The sequence below is a fragment of the Protopterus annectens genome, chromosome 1.part2 (assembly GCF_019279795.1).
Source record: "Protopterus annectens isolate FY-2018-M chromosome 1.part2, PAN1.0, whole genome shotgun sequence".
NCBI lineage: Eukaryota > Metazoa > Chordata > Ceratodontiformes > Protopteridae > Protopterus > Protopterus annectens.
Window position 1 is genome coordinate 994,065,748 of NC_056727.1, and position 27,428 is coordinate 994,093,175.

The 27,428-nt window shown below is 42.9% G+C and overlaps 1 protein-coding gene across 1 annotated transcript in view; it reads right to left on the reverse strand.

Moving 5' to 3' along the window:
• The window catches only part of AGO4 (argonaute RISC component 4), a gene marked incomplete in the record, with an annotated part of 1,401,134 nt that overhangs the window by 497,167 nt on the left and 876,539 nt on the right, over nt 1-27,428 (reverse strand). The window contains 1 exon segment of the mRNA XM_044059958.1: nt 12,709-12,893. Within this exon segment, the coding sequence (XP_043915893.1) occupies nt 12,709-12,893 (185 nt within the window).

The window sequence follows — 27,428 nt, forward strand, 5'->3', positions numbered from 1 at the left end:
TGTTCTGGGGAGTTTGCTTGAATGAGACAGTTGCCTAGGTAAGGGTAAATTTGAATGTTTCTCTGCCTGCAAAAAGCAATGACTGGAGCCAGGCACTTCGTAAAAACTCTGGGAGCAGTAGAAAAGCCGAAGGGCAGTGCAGAGAATTGAAAGTGTTGCTCCCCAACCCTGAAGCGAAGGAATTGCCTGTAACTTCCCCTTATTGGGATGTGCAGATAAGCCTCCTTGAGATCGTTACCAGCCACGAATCCTTGCCCAGCACTGGCAGTAACTGTTGAAGGGTGAGCATCTTGAATTTGGGAATCACCAGACAAGTGTTTTGAATAGACAGACCCAGAATAGGGCGCCAGGTGCCCCCTTTGAGTACCAGAATAAAGTCTAAAAACCTAGGCCTGCCTGATTTGCAGGAACTGGCTCTATAGCCCCCTAGTCAGTAGAGAAGAAATTTGAATTTCTACCTCTGCCCTGAGAGTTCTGGGTGTGTCTGGGTACTCTTTCAGAACAGGGAAGGTGTGAAAATAAAACTTGTAACCTTGGTTTTCTATATTGAGCACCCATTTGTCATCTGTGATGGTAGACCATAACTCTGTGAACCTTCCCCCAACAGGAAATCCAGGGCCCACAGAGGTAGGCACAAGGCCAGAGTCATTGAAAATGTTTGCTTTGGGAAGCTGACTTAGAACTCCCCGATTTAGCAGAAGAATGCCACTGTTTAGCCCTTTGAGGGGCAGAAGCCTGTACTCTGGAAGATCTGAAACCCCTAGGCCTAGAGTGACCCTGCTTGACAGGATCAGGGAAAGACCAATTCATGGAAGGATAATGCCTATTAAACAGAAGAGGCTGAACCTGAAAGAAATCTTTTACAGCTTGCATAGATTTCTCCTTATCCTCCAACTTCTTCAGTACCTCCTCAGCCTTATTACCAAAAAGATTGTCTTTGTGCAAAGGAACATCCAGCAACTTAGATTTAACAGGTTTAGAAAGAGGCTGCTCCCTGAGCCAAGCATGCCTTCTAATAACGAAACCAGTGGCTGCTGCTCTGCAGGAAGCATCCCAAGTGTCAAAAACACAATGAAGTGAATGCTTATTAACTACAGTGGCAGAATTCAGTTGCTATGTCTTTCGGCTTTTCCCGGTTAGGGGTCGCCACAGCGGAACTCAGGTCCGCTAACGATTGGTAGTTGATTTTTACGTGCCACGTTACCAGCCCTGACGCACAACCTTCAATGAAGGTACGCCCATTCACGCATGTCTCCACGCAGAAGACGCTCTAGCTGAGAATCGAACCGGACAGCATCTTACTGGGAGGCGACAACGCTACCACAGCACCACCACTACGGTAAGTCTTGTAAATCTTTGTTCTCCGACATGGAAGGAACATCACCAAATTTAGCCTTAACAGCCTCCAAAGTATGCTCCTGATATTTAAGCATGTGAAAAAGACAATTCATGATCTAATGGCAAGAGTTGCAGAGGTATAGACTTTTTTACCCGACATGTCCAAGGCCCTAGACTCCTTATCAGAAGGCACAGGGCTTTTAGCAATAGTAGCCTTAACATCCTTGGGCCTTGAGAAATAATCTCAGGATCAGCAGTAGAGTTTTTGAAAAGGAATTGATGAGAATCACAAACCCTATAATACCTATTAGGCTTTCTGGGGGCAGGAGGAACAGAATTAGGAGTTAAAGAACTTTTCATGAAATCATCCCCAACTTCCAAAACTGGAGGTATAGCCAGAGGCGTACGCTGTGGCAAATCCAAAAATTACCAGATTCTTTTCTTAGACTGAGGAAAATTCTGACATTCCCATTTAAAGTGTTCCCTAAGGGTATTTAAAGTATCCCCAAAGGAAAAATCTTCTGGAGGGGAGGCAGAAGGGTAGAGTCCTCAGCATCAGAATCCTCAAAAAAAAAAGTTGAGAATTTCCTTCCTCACCAGCAGACATACGGAAATCTCAGAATCTGAGAGACAAAACATCAGGAGATAATTCCCTACCCTCTTTGAAAGGGGGGGGGGATGAGAGCCCCTAATAAGGGAAAGAAGATCACCAGCCATCTTTCCCAACTGGGTCTGAGGCACAGGAGGGGAGTCAGACGCCTGCTTGTGAGTAGGTTTGTGGCTGGAAGGTTTGCTAGCAATCTGGAGGGACTCAAGAGGCCTAGCCACTGCAGAAGTCTGAACTAAGGTAGTCAGTCTGGTTCTGGTCTCATGTCGAAAAAAAGAGGCGTCAGAAGCCGGTGCCTGCAAAGCGGCTCCGGACCCATCTGAGGCGGCGACAAGCGGAGGGTCTGAAGACGAAATAGCAACCTGCGGAATGGAGGACTCCATAAAGGTCTCAGCAGAGGCCTGCGGCTGAAAATCTGCGAACTGCAGGGGCTGCAAAAGCGCCTCCCTGACTACCGCTGTGCTGACTACCAATTTCACCGGAGCGTCATCAGCAGATTTAACCCTAGGCCTGTCGCGGTCCTTGTCTTTGCATTTCCTAGGTACATCGGAAGTCGGGAGACCAGAAGACGCCATACCAAACTTAGGCCAGACTCTGAAATGCTTATACAAAATCTTAGGTCTACAGTATATGGTACGTGGGTTAAAGGAAGCACAGAGATCGCAGTTAGGGACGTCATGCTCAAGGTCCAAACAAGTTATACAACAGGAATGGAAATCAAAGTGTGGAATCTGTTTTCCACAAGCAAGACCGTTACTAACTTATCTGGCATTCGTTAAAGCAAGACGAGAGGATCCTCAATGGGGTACTTATCTGAAGGAGTCTTCAACTGGTAGTCTGAAAGCAAAATGAAGGTAAACGGTCGAATGGCACTAGTGTGAATTGGATCTGCTTCGGGCTCCGGGGCAAGAAAGACTGTGGAAATGGCGTTGGGTGCCTCCCTTTATAACTGACGTACTGACATCAGTTTTACAACCGAAGGCAGCAGACGTCATATACCAAGGACTCTGGAATTCGGGCCGACTGAGGGCTACCGGGAGCCGGATAACCCATATGTGAGGACTGCAACAGTGAAACATGAAGAACACCAACCAGAATGCATGCTGCCATGTAATCTGAGAATGTGAACTGCTGGTGGCTGCTCTTGCTGCAGCAGAAAAGCCATCTCTATCAAGGATAAGAGCATCTCTTGCAGGACTGCTAACTACATCCAGGCATCAAAACAACCTACAAAGATAAGGTCCCATAGGTGTACACTAGGCTAACTACTAGAGCCCTTATACACCTAGATGTGCAACCCAAATGCGACCCACACATTTGATTTATATAGAGGAGGTTTACTGACTGCTTCTGTCTACCAGAGGAAAGTTTCTTCACAAAGGTGGGGAAACCGGTTTCAGAAAATGTGAATTCGCTGAGAAACATCTCTCCAACATGTCCTAATTACATCACAAGCAAAATTTAGGTAATTTGATCTAGTAGTTCTGATGCTGTTCTGCAGATGTGCAAAAGGTTAATCAAAACACGGTACAGGGATGCCTTGTACGGCAGGTACAGATCTCTTCTCAATAGTCTATGTTGCAAAGCAGTGCAAGACCTTGTGTTTACTTTCCTGTATTATTTTTGTATGGAACTTCTGTGGATGTTCCAGTCACTGCAGGTGTCTGCTCAGGTACATACCAAAAGGGGCATTATACTCTGACTGGTCAGACAACAGAAAAGTACAGTGGTACAATGAACTTATCTGGACCTAGATGCCATGCTCTTACCTATAAGTTGAGCAACATAGGATTTTCTTACTACTTTGAGCACATGTTGGTTGAAATCTACACAGGGTCCCAGACTATTAACTAATCAAGCAACTTTTAGGGGTGTTTTATTCATCAGTTACCCATGGTGGCTAACCTCCCAAAACTATAACTGTGACTGCATGCCATCATATTGCTTACAGTGATATCCCTCCACCATACCTGAATAGGGCTCCATTGGGACTTGTCCACATTCACTGCTTTTTCTCAAAGACAAGCAAAGTTGAGCCTCTCCCAATTGGGGCTAAGAGGTGTGAATCCTCTAGGTATAAAAACATTCATAATCTTAAAAGCTGCATGTGAGCTGCAAATGGGGCCATACATTTGGTGAATGCCTGGGGAGCTGTGGTGAGATCTTAAACTGGTAATGATTGTCCTTTACTTGGAAGGCAGACTCTTCTTCATGCTCTGTCCATTTTGAAATGCAGGTAGGCATCCTGAAGATTCAAACAACATATCCAGTCCTCTATCTGGAGAGACTTCAAGATGGACTGCATCTGGACACCAAAAATACAGAACAGATTGAAAGAGGCACAAATCCATAATCCACACGAAATCCTTTATTAAAACGACTCCAGTCCAATAAAACGCAGGAACAATGAATTTGACTATACAGTCCACTAACGCAATTACACCAGCACTGCATTTTCGTTTAAACAACTTCATCAGATGGATTTCTTTTATTAGATTAAGTTATTATAAAGCTTTTATTAAATTTTGATATTAATATTAATTTATTATTACATTAATGTATTAGGTCAGTGTGGGGGGAATCCATTATAATATATTTTAATGTTTGTGTTGAATGCATTACAAGTCCTACCCTGTTAAATGTTTAAGTATCTTGTTCCCTTTAACTAAATTTTTTAATTATTTTGATGAATATATAAGGAGTGTTTTTGTGTAGGTATGCATTTGTCTCCATCTGATGAAGTTGTTCATAGGTGCACATAGGTAGTAATCCATTAAGTACGGATGTAATTAGGGACCTGGGGACCCAAGTTGATAGCAATCTCTCATTTGACAACCATGTGGCCAAAGTGGTTAGAAAAACATTTTATACAGCCCACCTAATCATGAAGGGATTCACATCTAGATCAGGGGAGGTCATCGTGCCTCTTTACTCATCCCTCATCAGGCCCATAATTGAGTACAATGCCCCTTTTGGGATGTACCTTACCAGACACCTGCAGCAACTGGAAAGACCCCAAAAGTACCTCACCAAGAGGATCAAAGGGCTCAAACAGATGCCATATGCTGCCCGGTTAAAGAAACACAAGCTCTACTCAGTGGCATACTGCCTGCTCAGAGGCGATCTGTGCCTGACGTATAAAGCCATGTCCAACCCGGAATTAATGGACATGCTGCACCTCAGAAAATCCAAATCCCATCGAGCTATGCGCTCGAGAGACTTGAACCTCAGCACTGAAATAAATTGGACATGCTGGAGGGATAGATTCATAACCCAGAGGCTCCCTTCACTCTGGAATAAAATCCCAGTCCAGGTTAGGCAGAGTCCCTCATTGACTCTTTTCAAGAGGAATCTTGATGAGTGGATGGGAGATCGTAGGTTTACCCCGGGTATCACTTCTGTGTCACTGTTAGACAGAGGCACAGTATACTAACCTCGAAAAAGGGCATAGCAAAATTAATTTAAAATGGGTGACGAAAGCCAAACACACTCTGGCTAGGCTTATAAATGCCCTAGGGCAGATAGCCTAGTATGAACCTATGAGCCTGATTTTTCATGACCTTGACCAACTCAAATGATATTACATCTTGGAGGTAACACTCGAGTCTTTTATGCTAAGTTTCCTCAAGGTCTCCGATTACCAGGAAGGACATGTGGTGCATACTGGGAGACCAAAGCATGAAGTTCTCAGACTGGGTTGCAGATGCTAAAGATGTTTATGGCAATTAAATTTAAAAAATTTGTGATGGGAATAAGGGTGCTGAGGTGAGTGGATGAAATGGAACAGGGAACTGGGCAGATGTCTGTATTGGCGTGAATGGCAGATGTCCCTGGGTTGGGGAGAATGTCTCCCCATAAAGGTAGATTAGAAATATGTAGCCTAATTTGAAATAATTTTGTAGTGTATCTGTTTTATTTTGGGTAGTTTGGGAAGGAGTTAAGAAATTCATATTTCGGATGCAAATTGGTGGAGTCATTAGAAAGACTGGGCTAAGATAGAGCAGTGACAATACGTGAAAACTGGAAAGGCCAATTGAGGGAGAGATGTTCGAGTTGGATTGCGGTGCAACAGATTGAAAGGTGGGGCAGGAGGAAGAAAAAGGAAGCAGTCAAGCTGAAGAAAAAAGTACAGTTTTGTACCTACCATAAATGTAGATGTTCGAGGATTCCATTGCTGCAGTCCTTACTATTGGGTATAGTCCGCATCCAGTCGGCCCGAATACCAGAGTATAAGGCTGACGTCGGTCAGGGCGCATTAGACTGACGTCAGTACGTCAGGGTACTAATGCGCATGACCGGCGTCATATCCTCAGTCTTTTCTTGCCCCAGATGTCAGAAGACCCTAAACAGACAAGGCCCAAAATACCTGCACCAAAACATGAACAATATATACAAAAATATAAGCAGGTAAACTCACCTACACAACCACCCCTAAACACAGAGGGAAGGAGGGAGGATTGGACTGCAGCAATGGAATCCTCGAACATCTACATTTATGGTAGGTACAAAACTGTACTATGTTCTTCGTTTTCCATTGCTGCAGTCCTACTATTGGGTAGAATCCCAAAGCAGAGGTAAGGGAGGCTGGCAAATCATAAAGAAGCAGGAGCTGACAACATGCCTTGCAAAACAGCTGTGGCAAAACCAGCCCGAGACTTAGAGTAGATAGGAAGGTGATAATGCTTAGAGAAAGTATGCACTGAACTCCAAGTAGCTGCTTCCAAAATATCCTTAGTTGCCACCCCCCGTAGAAATGCTGTTGAAGTGGCAGTAGCCCTAGTGGAATGAGGCCTAATCCCAGCAGGAATCTCCTTGCCATGATGGGAATAACAAAATGCAATGCAAAAGCCAATCCACCTAGAAATAGTTTGTTTTGATACAGGCTTGCCCTGCGAACTCAAAGCAAAAGAAACAAACTGCTGAGACTGCCTAAAATCCTTAGTCCTGCTTAAGTAATAACGCAATTGCCTGTGTACATCTAAAGTATGCAAAATCTTCTCCCCTTTATTTTGGGGGTCTGCATAAAAAGTAGGCAAATGAATAGTTTGGTTTAAAGCCACACTAGAAACCACCTTAGGCATAAAGGAAGGATTAAATGACACCCTATCCTTATGGAAAATCAAAAGGGCTCGACTGCCATAAGGGCCTGCAACTCAGACACCCTTCTTGCAGAAGTAATAGCCAACAAAAGCAGTCTTCCATGACAAATATTTCAATTCAGCAGTAGCCGCAGGCTCAAAGGTTGTAGAGTAAGTTTTTCCAACACAAAATTGAGATCCCAAGCAGGAGTAGGAGCTCGGGTCTTATATTTTTGCCCTCTAAGAAACTGCTTGAACAAAGGATAAACAATGGTGGGTCACAAGCATAGTGAGCTGAGATTGCTGCAGCATGAATCTTAATGGAAGAGAAGGACAGACCCTTGTCCAGTAACTCAGTAAGATATTGAAGAGCCATACTCAAATTAGGCTCAGAAATCTCCAAATTCTTTGCTTTACTCCAAAATAAAAATCTCTTCCATTTTGCTGCAGACACTTTCCTTGTACTAGGTCGTCTAGCTTCCATAATCACATTTAAAACTTGTTGAGGAAGTTGAGACCTGCTGTGTTTCAACACAGAATATGCCAGGCTGTCAGATGAAGAGAGTGAAGCTTGACATTGAGCAGATGACCGTCCTGCTGGGATAACAGATGTGGAATCAAAGGTAAAGGCCATGGAGGCTTCATTACCAGACTCGTAGTAGAGGGTACCAGTGTTGCCGAGGCCAATCTGGAGCTATCAAAATCATCCTTGGCCTGTCCTGTCTGACCTTTAACAGTACCTTTGGAAGAAGAGGCAGAGGTGGAAAGGCATACACATGAAGGTTTGTCCAACTGAAAGACAGAGCATCCACTTCCCAAGCTGTGTGATGAAACCCCTTTGTGCAAAACTGTGGCAGCTGGTGGTTTAGTGGAGAAGCGAACAGATCTATGTCTGGAGTTCCCCATGACACTGTCAATTTCTGAAATACATGAAGATCCAGTTTCCACTTGTGGGGATCCATGATTTGTCTGCTTAACACATCTGCTAAGGAGTTCTGTGCTCCTGGCAGAAACCTTGCCTGAAGAGTTAGGTGCAAGCAGTCTCCCATAAAATCATTGCTTGCCTGCATAGAGGATAAGAATGTGTTCCCCCTTGTTAGTTGATGTACCACATGACAGTTGTGTTGTCTGTTAGAATCAACACCTGCCCTGGAAGAAGTAACTCCTTGAAAGCCAGTAAAGCTAACTGGACTGCTAACATCTCCTTCATGTTGATATGTAGATGCTGTAGTCTGGCAGGCCACTTGTCTTGTATCCACTTTCCATTTAGATGAGCTCCCCAAGCAATGTCCGAGGCATCTGCCGGTAAAATCTGACTCGCCTCTGGCCGGGTCACAGAGAGTCCCTTGTTTAGGTGACATTCCTGAGCCCACCACAAAAATTCTCTTTGAAGGCAAGGTATTATTTGAATGACAGTGTCTAAATCCTGGCAGTGCTGTGTCCATACATTTTGAGATACCATTGTAACTTCCTCATATGCAGTTTGGCATTGGGAAGCACCAGAATACAAGATGCCATGAACCCTAATGCTTGAAGGACTGTCTTTGCAGTCAGCACGGACTGATGAGATAGTTGATGGAAGTAAAGTGATAGACTCTTTTGTTTGTCCGGGGTTAAAAAGGCCATCTGGGCTGCTGTATTCAGTCTCACACCCAGAAAGCACATGTCTTGAGAGGGTACTAGACTGGACTTTATTTCGCTCACAGAATACCCTAGGCATCTTAGCACTGCTATAACATATTCCAGATGCTGTAGAAGGTCTTCCTTGTCTTGAGCCAGAATCAGGCAGTCGTCTAAATAAGGATAGATTTGAAGTCCTTGTAGCCTGAAGTAAGCTATCACTGGAGCCAGAACCTTTGTGAATACTCTGTAGATAAGCCAAAGGGCAATGCAGAGAACTGATAATGAGAATCTCCAGCTCGAAACCGCAGATACTTCCTGTAACTTAGCCTGATAGGCACATGAAGGTAAGCTTCCTTGAGATCTAAAGTTACCATCCAGTGATTTTTGCCCAGCAGGGGTAAAAGCTGTTGTAACGTCAACATCTTGAACTTGGGAATGTCCAGATAAGTGTTGAGGAGAGATAAATCCAAAATCGGTCTCCACGTGTTCCCCTTCTTTGGTACTAGGAACATGCGAGAATAAAATCCTAGGCCCCTTTCTGATACAGGGACTGGCTGAATGGCCCCCATTTGGAGTAACTGAGAAACTTGCTTGTGAGCCTCTTTTCGTTGTGGAGGAGGAACGTCTGGCATGCCTTTGAAAGGGGGCATTGTATGGAAATAAAATCTGTAACCGTGGTGAATGATGTCCAACACCCATCTGTCTTGAGTAATTAAATCCCAATTTCCTTTGAAAAGAGACAGTCGTCCTTCCAAAGGAGCTGCCAGACGAGAATCTAGTGGCAGCTGAAAAGGCAGGTCATTGGGTCTGTTTACGAAAGGACTGACCCCTGCCCTCACCAGAAGTCTGAGCAGGTGAACTCCCTGTTCTAGGCCTAAAAGAACCTTGAGCCCTGCCCCTACCACGTCTAGACCTACCCCTAGACTGGGAATCATAAGCAGGATATGTCCACCCCTTAGCAGGCCAATTTCTACTAAACTTGTGGCTGTACCTGCAAAATCTTTAACAGTTTGCATAGACTTAGCTTTGTCCTCCATTTTCTTTAAAACTGCTTCCACAGGTGAACCAAACAACACATCAGACTGTAAAGGAGCATCCAAAATCCTTGTCTTAACATGCTCAGCCAAATTTTGATCCCTCAACCAGGCATGCCTGCGAAGAACAGAACTAGTGGCAGCCACCGAGGAGGCCTGCACAGCATCAAAACCACATTGCAAAGAATGCTTGCCCACTTGTTTAGACACATAAACTAAATCCAGCAATTCTTTACAATCAATACCTTCCGCCAAAGCATCCACCTTAGAATTCAATTGTGAAAGGAGATAATTTTGATATTTCAGCATGTGAAACTGACAATTCAACGCTCTCATGGCTAGAGTGGAAGAAGTATACACTTTCTTACCCCACCTATCCAACGCCCTTGCCTCTTTGTCAGTGGGAACAGGATTTTTAACCACAGAGGCCTTAACACCTTTAGGCCCCTGAGAAACAGTTTCTGGGTCCGCCCTAGGACTCTTAAACAAATACTTATGAGCTTCGGGCACCCTATAGTACCTATCAGGTTTAACAGGAGCAGGAGGCAAAGAATCAGGGTTCAGGGAAGCCTCTGCAAAAACATCTTCCACCACATTCAACACAGGAGGTATAGCTAAGGGCCTATGCTGGGGTAAAAACAAGAATTCCCTAAGCCTCTTCCTAGAATCAGAGTAATCCTGGCCTTCCCATTTAAAGTGCTCCCTCATGGAATGCAGAGTCTCTGAAAAGGAAAAAATCCTCAGGAGGAGAAGCCGAAGGAGTGGCATCATCCACATCAGAATCAGAATAATGAGGATACTCCTGCAAATCTTCCGCAGAAGACTCAGAAGCCCCTGAACCCTGTTCAAAACTGTCAAACTCTGGTTCCACCCTAGGCCTCTTATCAGGAGGGCCCATAGAACCTCTAATCATAGTAATCAAATCTTCTGCCATTTTAAGCATATGTTTCTTAGGTACAGAACCCGAAAGGCTAGGAGAAGCCCCTACTGAAGCTGAACTTGGCCTACCTCTAAAAGAAGTTTTGGCAACAGAAGGAGAAGCTCTAACTACTCTGGGAAGAGAGGGAAGAATAGTTACCTGAGAAGCCCCCTCAGCCTGGCCTGCCTCCTGAGAGGGTACATCCTGTAACAGTAAAGTTTCTGCCTGAGACTCCATAGAAACTCCTGGCAAAACCTCTGGCTCCACTGAGCCTCCTAAAGAACCGACGTCCGGGACTGCCGGTTCATCAACCCTAGGCTTCGCTGTTTTGTCCTTGCGCTTCTTGGGCGCCGGAGCATCCGACGGCATTTTATAATTGCAACGCTTCCCAAACACTAATCTGGCACAGTCTAACCTCCTCTTAATAGTGCGTTTGTTAAACCTAGCACAAGAGCGGCAACCAACAACGCCGTGCTCAGGCCCTAAACAAGGTATACACAATGTATGGTAATCCCTATGAGGTATTTGTTTCCCACAAGAAATACAGTTATTCACTTTTCTGACATCCGGTTAAATACTGAGGCAAGAAAAACCAAAATGTTCCCAACAGCCAACTCTGATTCGGTCTGAAACTCCGGTTGAAATATTTCAGAACGCCAACCTGCACTCGCAAAACTGCTTCTGCATCGACCACGCAAAAGACTGAGGATATGGCGCGGTCATGCATTAGTACCCTGACCGACGTCAGCCTTATACTCTGGTATTCGGGCCGACTGGATGCGGACTATACCCAATAGTAAGGACTGCAGCAATGGAAAACGAAGAACATCTTATTTCTCAAGCTCATAAGATAAGTTAGTAGATAGGCAGCATGTAGAATTGCTATGAAGGGCAAATAATGATAGAAAGTTGTGAGCGAAGCTTCAACATCCAATAAACAAGTAGCAGGTAAAAATGTCAGATGATAACCAAGTGCCAGAGGGTACAGAATCATATGCCTGGGCATGACCTACTGCTGGCATCAAATCTATCTTAAGGATGTATTCCCAAAGCTGTTATAAACGATTCCACAAGACACTACACAAAGAAATCATATCAAATGTAACATGTCAACCTGGGACCAGGGAGGACTCAAAAGTCCCTTCACTCCTGGCCAGCAACCCTTCCTTGGCTCAAAGGTAATGGTGGAAATGCAAGAGTATCTTACTCCTCAGCTGAGGTTTAAACCCCCATTCCTTCACTGAAAGAGAAGCCTGTCATGTCATACCACTGCCTGCACCACCAGCAAGAGTAGATGTCGCTCAGGAGCTAAACAGTAGTAAGCCAAGCTAGGATTAACAGAACAGGAAACACTATTGCTCATTTAATTCCATCAAAGCCTGTGTACATCAAATGCATCTCACTCAGACACACACAAACATGCATATGTAATGTATACCCATCTACACACTTACACAAACATACGCATACGTGAATATGCATGCATGTGTATAATCAAGTGTGAGCATATGTGCTACATATAACCCACCCCACCCAGACTTGACTTGCCAAATGTAAACACATCAGAGTCTAATTCAAAAATGATAGTGGGGTTAATCTTTAAGGGGGAATCCCGGAGTCCCCCCCCCCATGTAGGGATTCGACCCACCTCTTACTTAGAAATACTTGAACAGTGAAGTTGCAATATCTTGGGGCAACAGAAGGAAAGAAGCTTTGGTAAATTTACACTTTCAGTAAGTTAAACCCTTACGAGTATACACTAGAATGATAGATGCATTCTATGTATATGTGGGTAACACACAGATAATTGCATCAGCATGGATCAGAAAGCCAAAATTATCACCATTACAAAATTCACCTTACAGAATTAAAGAAAAAAAAGTCAAGACAACTCAAGTAATCAAATATGCAAAACACCATAAGGATTCCATCATATCCCAAACGACTCAATTTAAGCCATAAAAACTACAAAAAATGTACACACAACATTGAAAATTACTTTAAACTGCCAAAGTTATAACATTCTTAGCTGTTAACCTGAGCTCATCCACCTGTCCAAAAGCCCATTCTAGACATGCTGCACATTTGAACCCATGAGATCCTTCTTACCATATACTGGTGTCTTCCCAGGTAGAATCACCACTATTAACTGCAGTCCAACGTAAGTCATTTTCAAGTGTTTGAACATGGGCTCCACACTATCTGCACCCTGAGCATATTTACAAAAACAGGGCTGCCCTTGAATTGGCATCCCTGCATCCTTGGATATCTTGCGGAGCTGATCTGTGAAACTCCTAGAGTTAGAAAAATACAGTAGTTACACAAGCTGCAAATGACAACTAAAATCAATGTATCCAAGCAAAATGGAAGCAGCTAGCAGAAATGTTTCACTTAAACTAAACTGATACAAACACCAATTTTTAGCCATAACTGACAAAAAAAAGTGCCATACATAAAGTACAAAACACAACAAAAGAAAAAACAGCTATTTTAAAATTAAGCTAAACATACATAGAGTCATAGGAAATACAAGGCTAGCTGCCCTTGCGAGCCCACTAAGCCTAGACAATTTCCCTGAATTAACCTACACCATATGGTGTTAGATTGGCCTCATTCATCCCATGGCCGATAATACGTTACCCCTAGTGTGAATAACTGGGCTCATACTACATATAATTTAATAAGACCTATGCATGTGACAAAGTATTTAGGAGCTGCTCCTCTGTCTTATGAATACAGCAGGTATTCCTGGGGCAAATCTTCTACTACCAATCCACAGATACAAGCTGCACTTGAATATAGACAGGAATGAGCTTGGTTTTACATGGATGGAAAGTCTGTCCATAGCAGTAGTGTCCTCAGAGAGATATACCTGAACCTCCAAATCATTCAGTTAATGTTGCAGGAAAGATTTAGATCCCTAGATCAAGCATTTTCTAATGTCATTTGACTTGCTGACAATGCAGGTCCATCAGTATTGGATCACAGGATGCCTTGCATGTCAGACAGGTCACCTCTTAGTAGTCAGTAGGGTACAGAATATAGTGATAGGGCTTTGAGTTGGCTTGTGTAGGACATTGTTTACACCTGGTCTCCTTTTAGTAAGGAGTAAGAGTGGGCACTCCCATTGTTGCCAATATCTGGACAGATACATGCCAAAGAAGGCATCAGACTCCATGACTGTCTTAATGAAAGAGAACTAAAGGGGTACAAAGGCAATTCTAGATCAAGACACAATATCTTTGTTGATAAGCTGTGCAATACAGGACATTAAGACAGTGTACAAGTGTTGGTTGAATGTTTGGTCACTGTTCAAATAAGTACTCAAATCCCTCTTAGAGGTGTACTGTCAATGTGATAGTTGCCCAAGGTAGACGACGTCCCAAAGGATATGATTAATGCATTTTTTGGCACTTGGGTTTCAGTGCATGATTCTGACACCAGTTATTTGTTTGGGACAAAACTTCCTGTAGGATGGCCAACACATTTGGGGAGTTGAGTGCTCCTAGCTTGCAGTCATTTGTAAATAGTCAGCCACAGCCCTTTGGTACTGATTTTCATTTCACAGAAGTAGATGCCAAAAAGGGGAGGTCTCAATACTGAATGGTGGAGACTCCTCTAGTCTCTTTGTGGAAGTAGCTTTCTCCCATTTGATCTTTGGCATCCTACATGTGAGCCAGCTGGCAATCCAACAGGTGATGTAAGGGGTTATTTCCCATTTTATTTTGCTTTTCTACTATGCCTGAATGGGGGACTAACCCAAATGCTTTGATCTTGTCAAAATTTAAAGTGTAAACAGTAATAAAAATACAAAAAAAGCGAGCCAAGGCAGTATTTGCGTGAAACACTAGTTTAACATTAAACACTGTCAAAGTACTTACTTTTTGACAGTATTTAATGTTAAATAAACTAGTGTTTCACGCAAATACTGCCTTGGTGGCTCGCTTTTTTATTTATATTACGGTTTACAAGTTTGAGCCATTTGGCTTGTTTTTTTTTGTTAAAATCAGCATAAACTCTTATCCAAATATAACTAAGATGCAAATTGTATATCAGATGTAAATTTTCTTGCATCTTAGTTATATTTGGATAAGAATTTATGCTGAATGCAGTATGACTAAGTTAAGAGGGGAGGGTAATGCATTAGCATATTTAATTGAATTGTTAGGTATATAATTTGAAGAGCTTTTCATTGGATTAAAAGTGTTTTATGTTATTTACAGCCGTGGTCTGGTGCCTCCTTTTTCTATTTTTATGATTTGACTGTTGGTTGGAGGCACTTTTTGCTATTACCACTTACTTTCTGTTCTTTGACATATACAAAATTGTTTACATATCTTCATAACCTCCTTTACAATTGTACAAAATTCTCGTCCCTATTATACCCACATGCCTTTTTATCATAACCATCTGATTTTACTTAATATTGTTGCTAAAATCCATTCCATTTACCATTAAACAATTTCATTTCTTTCATTCCATATAAAAAATTATGTTATGTTATATGGGTTATATATTCTTTTAATATATTCTTTACATCTATTTTATAACATCCATGTTTATTATGCTCACTTTTATATCTTTGAAAAAATTGTCTTTAGTTTTCCCTATAACCTTTTTTTATATTTCAAAATGTTCCGTAGTTTCTTCTTGATAATGCAAACATTCTATCACTTTTCTTGCTATATGCCATACTTAGTTTTACTGACAATTTATAACCAGTCTCCACACAAAATCCTTCCATTCTACTTTGATTACACCACTTGCTTCTTATTTTTATAGCTTTAATTTTTCATCTGTTTCCCACAGTTTTACATAGCAATGTCTTATTACATTCTTATACCGTACTCTTTCTATATCGGTATACTTATTTTCCACAAAATATTTTTCTTGGTTACATTTTATTTCATTCATACACTGTTTTACTCTTACTATACCCCAAAAATGTATCATACTTATATTTATATGGTTTTCCTACTAATCTCTCTTTCATTCATCCACTTTACCACTTCGTACAAATTTAAGGAAGCAGCATATACCACTAGCTTAATTAACCCTATTTACATAAAAAACTCCTCTTTTGACTGGGTTTACTCTAGAACCCCATACAAGTGTAAAATGATCTGCAATAATTCCTTTTCACATACTGTGAGAAGCATAAATACACTAGTTAAGCATGTTATTTTTCCTATCAGTACTGAATTTATCAAATACAGTCGACCCCTGAAATTCATAGGGTTACATTCCTAGAGCACCCTTAAATAGTGAAAGACTCAGCTTAATACATTACCCGTGCTGTACTGCTGTGTCTCCCGCAGTGTTAGAATGTAAAATACAAATGTTACCCCTGTACTGTATGTACAGTACATACAGTACAGTATTAGGGGTAACATTGGTATACTGTACTGTATGTATAGTACTGTAATTCATGCAAGCACGTTTTCTTTGGTATGCGCTGTAGTTTTCTTTGGTATAAGCAGAGTAAATGCAGTAATAATTTAACTGTAAAATGTACGGGTACTCACCAATATGATGAAGGTATGTACTGTAATACCTACTGTATCTATGTATCTTCTGACGGGTCTTCTAGTGGGGTTTCATGCTGGCTTTTATTGATAGGTTGAAGGAACATTGTAATGGGAAGTTGTTGTCATTGTTTCTTCATGGTGGAGAGGAGGGTTTGTCTGAATGGCAGCATCAATGCCATTATTAACTTGTAGAGAAAGAATGATATACGAATCCCATGCTTCAATCATCCCTTGCAACTTCTTCGCTGTCCTAATAATCTGGGATAGACGTTCCAATGTCAGGCCCTGCTCCTCCTCCCCTTGCTCTAGATCTGTCGCTTCCTCCTACTCTTTGCTGGCAGACTTCATTAACTCCAACAAATCCTCGTCAGTCAGGGGTTCAGAGAGAGCATCGATGAGGTTGTTGACCTCATCTTGAGTAATGTCGTCAAATCCTTCACCACCAAGTATCTTTGCCGGTTTCACAGCTTTGTCGACAGCCTCGTGTTGAATTTCTTCAGGTGAGAAGCCCTTGTAGTCATGGGCACACACTGGCCACAGTTTCTTCCAGCATGCATTGAGGGTTTCCTTTCTCATCTCCTTAAGAGCAGCTTGGATGACTGACAGGCACATTGCAATTGTAAAGTTATGCCAGTAACCCTTTAATGTAAAATTCTCATCAGTGTCCATTGCATCCACAAGGTGTTGGAGAGAATTCCGGGTATAAAGAACCTTGAAGGCACGGATCACGCCTTGGTCCATAGGTTGGATGAGGGAGGTGGTGTTGGCAGGGAGGAACTCAATCTGTGCTCCCTCATAATACAAATCCAAAGGGTGTCCACCAGCATTATCCATAATGAGCAACACCTTGAAGTCCATGCGCAAGTCGTGGAGGCATTCCTTGGCTTGAGGATGAAGCACTGGTGAAACCAGTTTGAAGCTAGAACTTTGGTAATCCAGGCCTTAGGGTTGTGAATCCAGTGAACAGGCAGCAAGTTTTTATTTTTGTTTTTATTGCCCTAGGGTTTGTGGATTTGTAGATGAGGCCTGGTTTCATCATGTAACCAGCAGCATTGACACACATGAGCATCACTCTGTCCTTGTGTGCCTTAAACCCTGGAACTTTGGCTTTGTCCTTCATGATGTAAGTTCTGTACGCCAGAACAAGGCAGTCTTCATCCATGTTAAAAACTTGTTCGGGCTTGTATCCCTTCGCCTATATGATGTGCCTGAAGGTCTCGGGGTACCTCTGCATGGCTTGACGGCAGATGCTGCCTTTCCATGTAGAGAAATACTTGTAATATTGAATCGTTTCTGAAAATGATCAAACTATCCCTTACTGGCTTGAAAACCTTCAGGCTCCTGTGCAGTTGATGGTACTGGTTGCAGTTCTTCTGTACTGCTGGTACTATTTCCGCTTTCGTGGATGATGTTACCGTCCAAGGGGATATTCTTCCTACAACTGGTGATCCACAATGCCAAGGCAGATTCCATCCTGAAGATATTTTCTTACTGTCATTACCTTTCTGGCACTATCACAAAAACTTACTGATAAGGTACTCCTGATCGCTGCCTCATTCTTCTTTATGTAGCGTACAGTGCTTTCATTGATGCTGTAATGGCGCATTATTGCGGCATAACTTTTTAGTTCCCAGAGCAAATCCAGTAGTTGAACATTCTCCTGGAGTGTCAAACTTCCTCTGGCACTTAGGTTCACTGTCAGAAGCCTTAGAAGGTGCAGGGCATTTGGGCAGCATCTTAGGGCTTTAAGAACAAAATGAAAACACGAGAACACTCAGTGAAACAGTAGAGATAGCAACACGCTGTAAACTGTTATGATGTGGGAATGCTGGACTACATCTGCCAGAGATACGTCACAGGGCAGCAGCTAATCAGCAGCAAAGAGAAATGAATAACACTCGGGTTGGCTACATTCAAACCTCCGCCTCAGAGTACACTATCCCAAGCCACGTTTCCTCTATGCCTGCTTTGCATTTTCTCTACAGTACAGGTACTAAAAAACTTACAGTACGTAGTGTATTATATTTTATATGGAAATTTAGCTGAATTTGTACATTAATAATTTTCTCACTGCTTATCTTCTTCGCCTGACTTTTCTTCTACAAAAGGCAAAGGCAATGCATGTCAATAACATTCTTCTGGTTTTGGCTTTGACAAGTCTTTTAATCCAGTAATTTCTTTTCTATAAGTATCTGCTACTGATAATTCTCTTCTCACTAGCCTTCTGTCACCATCAACTATATATGGAAATTTAGCTGAAATTACATTACTACAGTATTTATGGTACAAAATTAGTAAATTGTATTGTTCTTGGGACATTTTGTTTCCATGAACAATTAGTGAGTTCTAAGGAAAAATCAGTGAACGACTGAGGCCAAACTCTGAACAGTGAAATTGCGGGGCGAATGCAAGCCTTTTCTGAACAGTTATGTTCTCCTGAAAAGACAGCTTTATTTCTTCTACTGTTTCTTCCATTTAATTCTACTTACATGTGTATTCCCAAATTTAATACCAAACACAGAAATTTAATTCACTGAAAATGATATACTCCCTAGCTTTAATACATTGTCTAAATCTTTATTTTTCTCTTTATTTAAAGCCATCCCTATCAGCTACAGGCACTCATTTGTGCAAATTACTTATTTCACCTACAGTAATTGCAAAAAAGATTTAATGTCATGTACAACAACATAACACCACAACTGGAATTCTTAATCCCGAAGCCATTTTACATTCACTATGTACAAAACCTGTAGTTTGAGGTTGAACAGTGTTGTTGGGTTACTGCTGAATTATGCTTCATGCTACGTGGTACTTAAGATGTATCCAGGGATATTGTCAGGACCCATTGTTGCAGTACTCTTAGCTTCTGACAGTGTTTATAGGACTTTGTCTTGTGTGATATCTGGAGGTGAACCAGTTTCTTGTGGAATGGACAGAGGGGAAAGGCGCAACATTTGAAATGAATTTACCACCCAGTAGGTTTGCTACATCTTCAGTCTTAGTGCAGGTAATATCTTTCACACCCAGCCTAGCACCCACATTAGGCTTCTGAGATTACAAACATAACTAATAAAGGCCTTGTGACAGTTTTTAGCTTGGGTGGCTATTTTAGCCTCCAACTTGTCTTTGCTGCAGTTTATTATGCTGCTGTACATTACGTTATATATCTACTTTAATGACAAGGGCTCTATCATTCTGGGAACTGCTCTTAACTTTTCGTTAAAATTCTCTTCCTCTAGGACAGCTGTGCTGGAGGTGGTAAATGTAGTGGTGGACGTTGAGTGACTGGAGTTGAGATCTTTGGAAAGTGGTGGAAGCAGACTGCATGGGAATAGTGGGAGCAGTGCATGCAGGGAAGGAAGGAGGTTTGGGGGAAGGCAGGACTTGGATGACCTATGTGGTGTTTGAAAATGACTGAGTAGATTGAGTGATGTACAGTGTTGGCAACTAGGAGTGTCTGTATGGTTTGTGATGTGGGATGCTTGCAACTGGATTATGTTGGCATGGTTTGCTGCAGTTTGTATAGATGTATAACTGCCCATGTCATGGATGACAGTTTGGTAGAGAGATTTCTTGTTTTAAAAAAAAAAAAAAAAAAAAGCGCAGGAATCAAATAATTTATGCAATGTTGCTTAGGTTACATGATATACAGCAATATATGTGAATAAGAAGTTATGTACTCACCATAACGTTCCATCTGAGTAGGTATCTTCATTTGTCTGCAACCTTTGGGTATCGGATCCGAGCCGGCAACTTATTTCACAGCTAATAGATCCGAGCTCCTAGCTCCTCCCCTACCCATAACCCCTGCTAACCCTGACTGACCTCGGATCAAGTTTGCCCGTATATAAGCAGCTAACAGGCTAGATACGTCCCAAGGAACTAAGGAAGGGACATCCAGAACTAAAATCCAAGGTCAGGGGAAGCGGGGAGATGCAGACAAATGAAGATACCTACTCAGATGGAATGTTACGTGAGTACATAACTTAATCTGAAGTAGGAACTTCATTTGTCAGCAACCTTTGGGACAGAGTTCCCAGGTACCTAGATCTTGGGTGGCCTTCATGGAAGGATGTTCCGGAGCACTGCGGAGCCAAAAGATGCTCTCCCTCTGGAGATAACATCCAGCTTATAATGGTTGATAAAAGTATGGGATGAGGACCAAGTAGCTGCAGAGCAAATATCATCCAATGACACTCTAGACCTAAAGGCAACAGAGGTAGATACAGAACGAGTAGAATGTGCACATACTGCCTGAGGTGCGGGCCTTCCCGAACTTTCATAGGCCAAGAGAATGCACTGTGATATCCATCGTGACAGAGTGACTTTAGAAACAGATTTGCCCAAGTTAAATTTGGCAAAGGAGATGAACAACTGGTCAGATTGTCTATGACCAGCCGTCCTATGAATGTAGAAGCGCAGTTGTCTGTGCACATCTAACGAATGCAATTTGTATTCTCCTTTGTTTTAGTATTTAGGAAAGAAGACAAGCAGGTTAATAGATTGATTAATATTCGCTTCTGAGGCCACCTTAGGAAGAAGAGGGATTGGTCCTGAGGTATACTCTACCTGGTGGAAGGCCAAGTACGGGGGTTTTGCACAAAGGGCCTGAAGCTCGGAAACTCTTTTCGCTGAAGTAATAGCGACCAGGAACGCCGTTTTCCAGGATAAGTACTTAAGATCAATCAAGGCCAGGTTCAAAAGGAAGCTGTCAAGGCCTGTAAGACCAGTGATAAATCCCAAGGAGGTACAATGTCTTTGATAGGGGGCCTGAGCAAGAAAGAACCCTTGAGAAAGGTTTTGCACAATTTTGCAATGATCAAAGGCCCTGATTCATGTCCCACATGGTAATGAGAAATAGCTAGTGTACCTTGACCGTTGAGCAGCTAGCCCCCTGATGAAAAATACCTGTAAGGAACTCCCAACACAGTCGGCAACGGTGCTGTGAAGGGATCTACATTATGATGCTCCGCCCAGACAGAGAAACGCTTCCACTTACTGCGATAGACCCTTCTAGTGGAAGGTTTGTGTGCCGCTACTAGTATGGCTTTAACTGGGGAAGAGATACCGGGAGTCCTGACTAGGAGTGGAACTGGAGCAGCCAAGCTGTCAGCTTTAGGCTGTCCAGATTCAGGGTCGGGAGACCTAGTGGGTGAGATATTAGATCCGGTAGGGGATCAGAATCCAAGGAGGATTCACCAGGTGAGACCACAGGTAAGGGAACCACTTTTGACGAGGCCAGAATGGGGCAATGAGGATCATTCTGTTCCCCAACCGACTGGCTTTCTGTATGAGTTTCAGCATCAGGGGTAGAGGACGATACGCATAAAGCAGACCGGGAGGCCAAGCATGCATCAGAGCATCTCTCGGGGATTCCCCGAAGGGGGGAATTAGAGCGAAGTAGCTGTTGCATTTATTTGAGGGAGAGGCGAAGAGATCGCAACAGGGTTGCCTCCACGGGCAAAAATCCGCCTGCTACCTGGGGATTAGGAGACCACTGTAAGGTGAAAGGATGGTGTGGCTGAGTCTGTCCGTTAGTATGTTGGAACGCCCTGGAATGTGCTGCAATAAGAAAGCGGTTGGTGGAGATCTCCCATTCCCACACTCTCATAGCCTCTCGACAGAGGATAGGACCTGGTTCCCCCTGTTTGTTGATGCCCAAGCAGGGGGCAAAGTTTTTAAGGAAGAAATTTTGGGCCCGAACAAAAGTATTGCTTGTTCGGGCCGTTTTAGGGGGGAAAGCCCCCCCAAAGGGGGGGGGGGGGGGGGGGGAGGGGGGGGGGGGGGGGGGGGGGGGGGGGGGGGGGGGGGAGGGGGGGGGGGGGGGGGGGGGGGGGGGGGGGGGGGCCCCCCCCCCCCCCCCCCCCCCCCCCCCCCCCCCCCCCCCCCTCCCCCCCCCCCCCCCCCCCCCCCCCCCCCCTTCCAAAAGGGGGGGGGGAAATTGGAAAAACCTGTATTCCCTGGGTCTCAGGTGGGCCGCTATCACTGCTAATACTTTGGTAAACACCCTGGGGCTGTGGTGGGGGGACCGTCAGAGACATCTTCTGACAGCACGAGTCACACTTCTTAAAACCTGAGACCCTCTCCTTTGACATGGTGCCGAAAAACACAACACACACACACACACCAGTCAAAATTAACTTAACAAAATACCAAGAGGTATTCTATAAAAAACCAACACACACACCCTAACGGGGGGGATGGGATAGGGAAAAAATTGACTAACAAAAAATTAAAGGAGACAGGGAATTTCTGTCAGAAAGGTTAGAAAAATAAACAAACTATCAATAAAAGAGTTTTAGACTAAAAAGGGGCTTAAATATCACAAATGTGAACAACTTACCAGGAGCTGGTAAAAAGAAGACCTCCCAAGCGAAGCGGCAAACGAGATCTGGGTACTTACCGCCTTGCATCATGGGATATGGGGCTGCCTCGAGCTGGTAAAAGGAGTTCTCGAGCTAAAGCAAGTGCCGAGTCGGAGCCGAGGATCGGCTCCGAACCCATCAAGCAAGAATGAAGGCGAGATTGACAACTTAACATCCCTATTTACATAAAAAACTCCTCTTTTGACTGGGTTTACTCTAGAACCCCATACAAGTGTAAAATGATCTGCAATAATTCCTTTTCACATACTGTGAGAAGCATAAATACACTAGTTAAGCATGTTATTTTTCCTATCAGTACTGAATTTATCAAATACAGTCGACCCCTGAAATTCATAGGGTTACATTCCTAGAGCACCCTTAAATAGTGAAAGACTCAGCTTAATACATTACCCGTGCTGTACTGCTGTGTCTCCCGCAGTGTTAGAATGTAAAATACAAATGTTACCCCTGTACTGTATGTACAGTACATACAGTACAGTATTAGGGGTAACATTGGTATACTGTACTGTATGTATAGTACTGTAATTCATGCAAGCACGTTTTCTTTGGTATGCGCTGTAGTTTTCTTTGGTATAAGCAGAGTAAATGCAGTAATAATTTAACTGTAAAATGTACGGGTACTCACCAATATGATGAAGGTATGTACTGTAATACCTACTGTATCTATGTATCTTCTGACGGGTCTTCTAGTGGGGTTTCATGCTGGCTTTTATTGATAGGTTGAAGGAACATTGTAATGGGAAGTTGTTGTCATTGTTTCTTCATGGTGGAGAGGAGGGTTTGTCTGAATGGCAGCATCAATGCCATTATTAACTTGTAGAGAAAGAATGATATACGAATCCCATGCTTCAATCATCCCTTGCAACTTCTTCGCTGTCCTAATAATCTGGGATAGACGTTCCATTGTCAGGCCCTGCTCCTCCTCCCCTTGCTCTAGATCTGTCGCTTCCTCCTACTCTTTGCTGGCAGACTTCATTAACTCCAACAAATCCTCGTCAGTCAGGGGTTCAGAGAGAGCATCGATGAGGTTGTTGACCTCATCTTGAGTAATGTCACAAATCCTTCACCACCAAGTATCTTTGCCGGTTTCACAGCTTTGTCGACAGCCTCGTGTTGAATTTCTTCAGGTGAGAAGCCCTTGTAGTCATGGGCACACACTGGCCACAGTTTCTTCCAGCATGCATTGAGGGTTTCCTTTCTCATCTCCTTAAGAGCAGCTTGGATGACTGACAGGCACATTGCAATTGTAAAGTTATGCCAGTAACCCTTTAATGTAAAATTCTCATCAGTGTCCATTGCATCCACAAGGTGTTGGAGAGAATTCCGGGTATAAAGAACCTTGAAGGCACGGATCAGGTCCATAGGTTGGATGAGGGAGGTGGTGTTGGCAGGGAGGAACTCAATCTGTGCTCCCTCATAATACAAATCCAAAGGGTGTCCACCAGCATTATCCATAATGAGCAACACCTTGAAGTCCATGCGCAAGTCGTGGAGGCATTCCTTGGCTTGAGGATGAAGCACTGGTGAAACCAGTTTGAAGCTAGAACTTTGGTAATCCAGGCCTTAGGGTTGTGAATCCAGTGAACAGGCAGCAAGTTTTTATTTTTGTTTTTATTGCCCTAGGGTTTGTGGATTTGTAGATGAGGCCTGGTTTCATCATGTAACCAGCAGCATTGACACACGAGCATCACTCTGTCCTTGTGTGCCTTAAACCCTGGAACTTTGGCTTTGTCCTTCATGATGTAAGTTCTGTACGCCAGAACAAGGCAGTCTTCATCCATGTTAAAAACTTGTTCGGGCTTGTATCCCTTCTCCTATATGATGTGCCTGAAGGTCTCGGGGTACCTCTGCATGGCTTGATGGCAGATGCTGCCTTTCCATGTAGAGAAATACTTGTAATATTAAATTGTTTCTGAAAATGATCAAACTATCCCTTACTGGCTTGAAAACCTTCAGGCTCCTGTGCAGTTGATGGTACTGGTTGCAGTTCTTCTGTACTGCTGGTACTATTTCCGTGCTTTCTCGTGGATGATGTTACCGTCCAAGGGGATATTCTTCCTACAACTGGTGATCCACAATGCCAAGGCAGATTCCATCCTGAAGATATTTTCTTACTGTCGTTACCTTTCTGGCACTATCACAAAAACTTACTGATAAGGTACTCCTGATCGCTGCCTCATTCTTCTTTATGTAGCGTACAGTGCTTTCATTGATGCTTTAATGGCGCATTATTGCGGCATAACTTTTTAGTTCCCAGAGCAAATCCAGTAGTTGAACATTCTCCTGGAGTGTCAAACTTCCTCTGGCACTTAGGTTCACTGTCAGAAGCCTTAGAAGGTGCAGGGCATTTGGGCAGCATCTTAGGGCTTTAAGAACAAAATGAAAAACACGAGAACACTCAGTGAAACAGTAGAGATAGCAACACGCGGTAAACTGTTATGATGTGGGAATGCTGGACTGCATCTGCCAGAGATACGTCACAGGGCAGCAGCTAATCAGCAGCAAAGAGAAATGAATAACACTCTCGGGTTGGCTACATTCAAACCTCCCGCCTCAGAGTACACTATCCCAAGCCACGTTTTCCTCTATGCCTGCTTTGCATTTTCTCTACAGTACAGGTACTAAAAAACTTACAGTACGTAGTGTATTATATTTTATATGGAAATTTAGCTGAATTTGTACATTAATAATTTTCTCACTGCTTATCTTCTCTTCGCCTGACTTTTCTTCTACAAAAGGCAAAGGCAATGCATGTCAATAACATTCTTCTGGTTTTGGCTTTGACAAGTCTTTTAATCCAGTAATTTCTTTTCTATAAGTATCTGCTACTGATAATTCTCTTCTCACTAGCCTTCTGTCACCATCAACTATATATGGAAATTTAGCTGAAATTACATTACTACAGTATTTATGGTACAAAATTAGTAAATTGTATTGTTCTTAGGACATTTGCGGTTTCCATGAACAATTAGTGAGTTCTAAGGAAAAATCAGTGAACGACTGAGGCCGCAAACTCTGAACAGTGAAATTGCGGGGGCCGAATGCAAGCCTTTTCTGAACAGTTATGTTCTCCTGAAAAGACAGCTTTATTTCTTCTACTGTTTCTTCCATTTAATTCTACTTACATGTGTATTCCCAAATTTAATACCAAACACAGAAATTTAATTCACTGAAAATGATATACTCCCTAGCTTTAATACATTGTCTAAATCTTTATTTTTCTCTTTATTTAAAGCCATCCCTATCAGCTACAGGCACTCATTTGTGCAAATTACTTATTTCACCTACAATAATTGCAAAAAAGATTTAATGTCATGTACAACAACATATCAACACAACTGGAATTCTTAATCCCGAAGCCATTTTACATTCACTATGTACAAAACCTGTAGTTTGAGGTTGAACAGTGTTGTTGGGTTACTGCTGAATTATGCTTCATGTTACGTGGTACTTAAGATGTATCCAGGGATATTGTCAGGACCCATTGTTGCAGTACTCTTAGCTTCTGACAGTGTTTATAGGACTTTGTCTTGTGTGATATCTGGAGGTGAACCAGTTTCTTGTGGAATGGACAGAGGGGAAAGGCGCAACATTTGAAATGAATTTACCACCCAGTAGGTTTGCTACATCTTCAGTCTTAGTGCAGGTAATATCTTTCACACCCAGCCTAGCGCACCCCACATTAGGCTTCTGAGATTACAAACATAACTAATAAAGGCCTTGTGACAGTTTTTAGCTTGGGTGGCTATTTTAGCCTCCAACTTGTCTTTGCTGCAGTTTATTATGCTGCTGTACATTACGTTATATATCTACTTTAATGACAAGGGCTCTATCATTCTGGGAACTGCTCTTAACTTTTCGTTAAAATTCTCTTCCTCTAGGACAGCTGTGCTGGAGGTGGTAAATGTAGTGGTGGAGGTTGAGTGACTGGAGTTGAGATCTTTGGAAAGTGGTGGAAGCAGACTGCATGGGAATAGTGGGAGCAGTGCATGCAGGGAAGGAAGGAGGTTTGGGGGAAGGCAGGACTTGGATGACCTATGTGGTGTTTGAAAATGACTGAGTAGATTGAGTGATGTACAGTGTTGGCAACTAGGAGTGTCTGTATGGTTTGTGATGTGGGATGCTTGCAACTGGATTATGTTGGCATGGTTTGCTGCAGTTTGTATAGATGTATAACTGCCCATGTCATGGATGACAGTTTGGTAGAGAGATTTCTTGTTTTAAAAAAAAAAAGCGCAGGAATCAAATAATTTATGCAATGTTGCTTAGGTTACATGATATACAGCAATATATGTGAATAAGAAGTTATGTACTCACCATAACGTTCCATCTGAGTAGGTATCTTCATTTGTCTGCAACCTTTGGGTATCGGATCCGAGCCGGCAACTTATTTCACAGCTAATAGATCCGAGCTCCTAGCTCCTCCCCCTACCCATAACCCCCTGCTAACCCTGACTGACCTCGGATCAAGTTTGCCCGTATATAAGCAGCTAACAGGCTAGATACGTCCCGAAGGAACTAAGGAAGGGACATCCAGAACTAAAATCCGAAGGTCAGGGGGAAGCGGGGGGGGAGATGGCTGCAGACAAATGAAGATACCTACTCAGATGGAATGTTACGGTGAGTACATAACTTCTTAATCTGAAGTAGGAACTTCATTTGTCAGCAACCTTTGGGACAGAGTTCCCAGGTACCTAGATCTTGGGTGGCCTTCATGGAAGGATGTTCCGGAGCACTGCGGAGCCAAAAGATGCTCTCCCTCTGGAGATAACATCCAGCTTATAATGGTTGATAAAAGTATGGGATGAGGACCAAGTAGCTGCAGAGCAAATATCATCCAATGACACTCTAGACCTAAAGGCAACAGAGGTAGATACAGAACGAGTAGAATGTGCACGTACTGCCTGAGGTG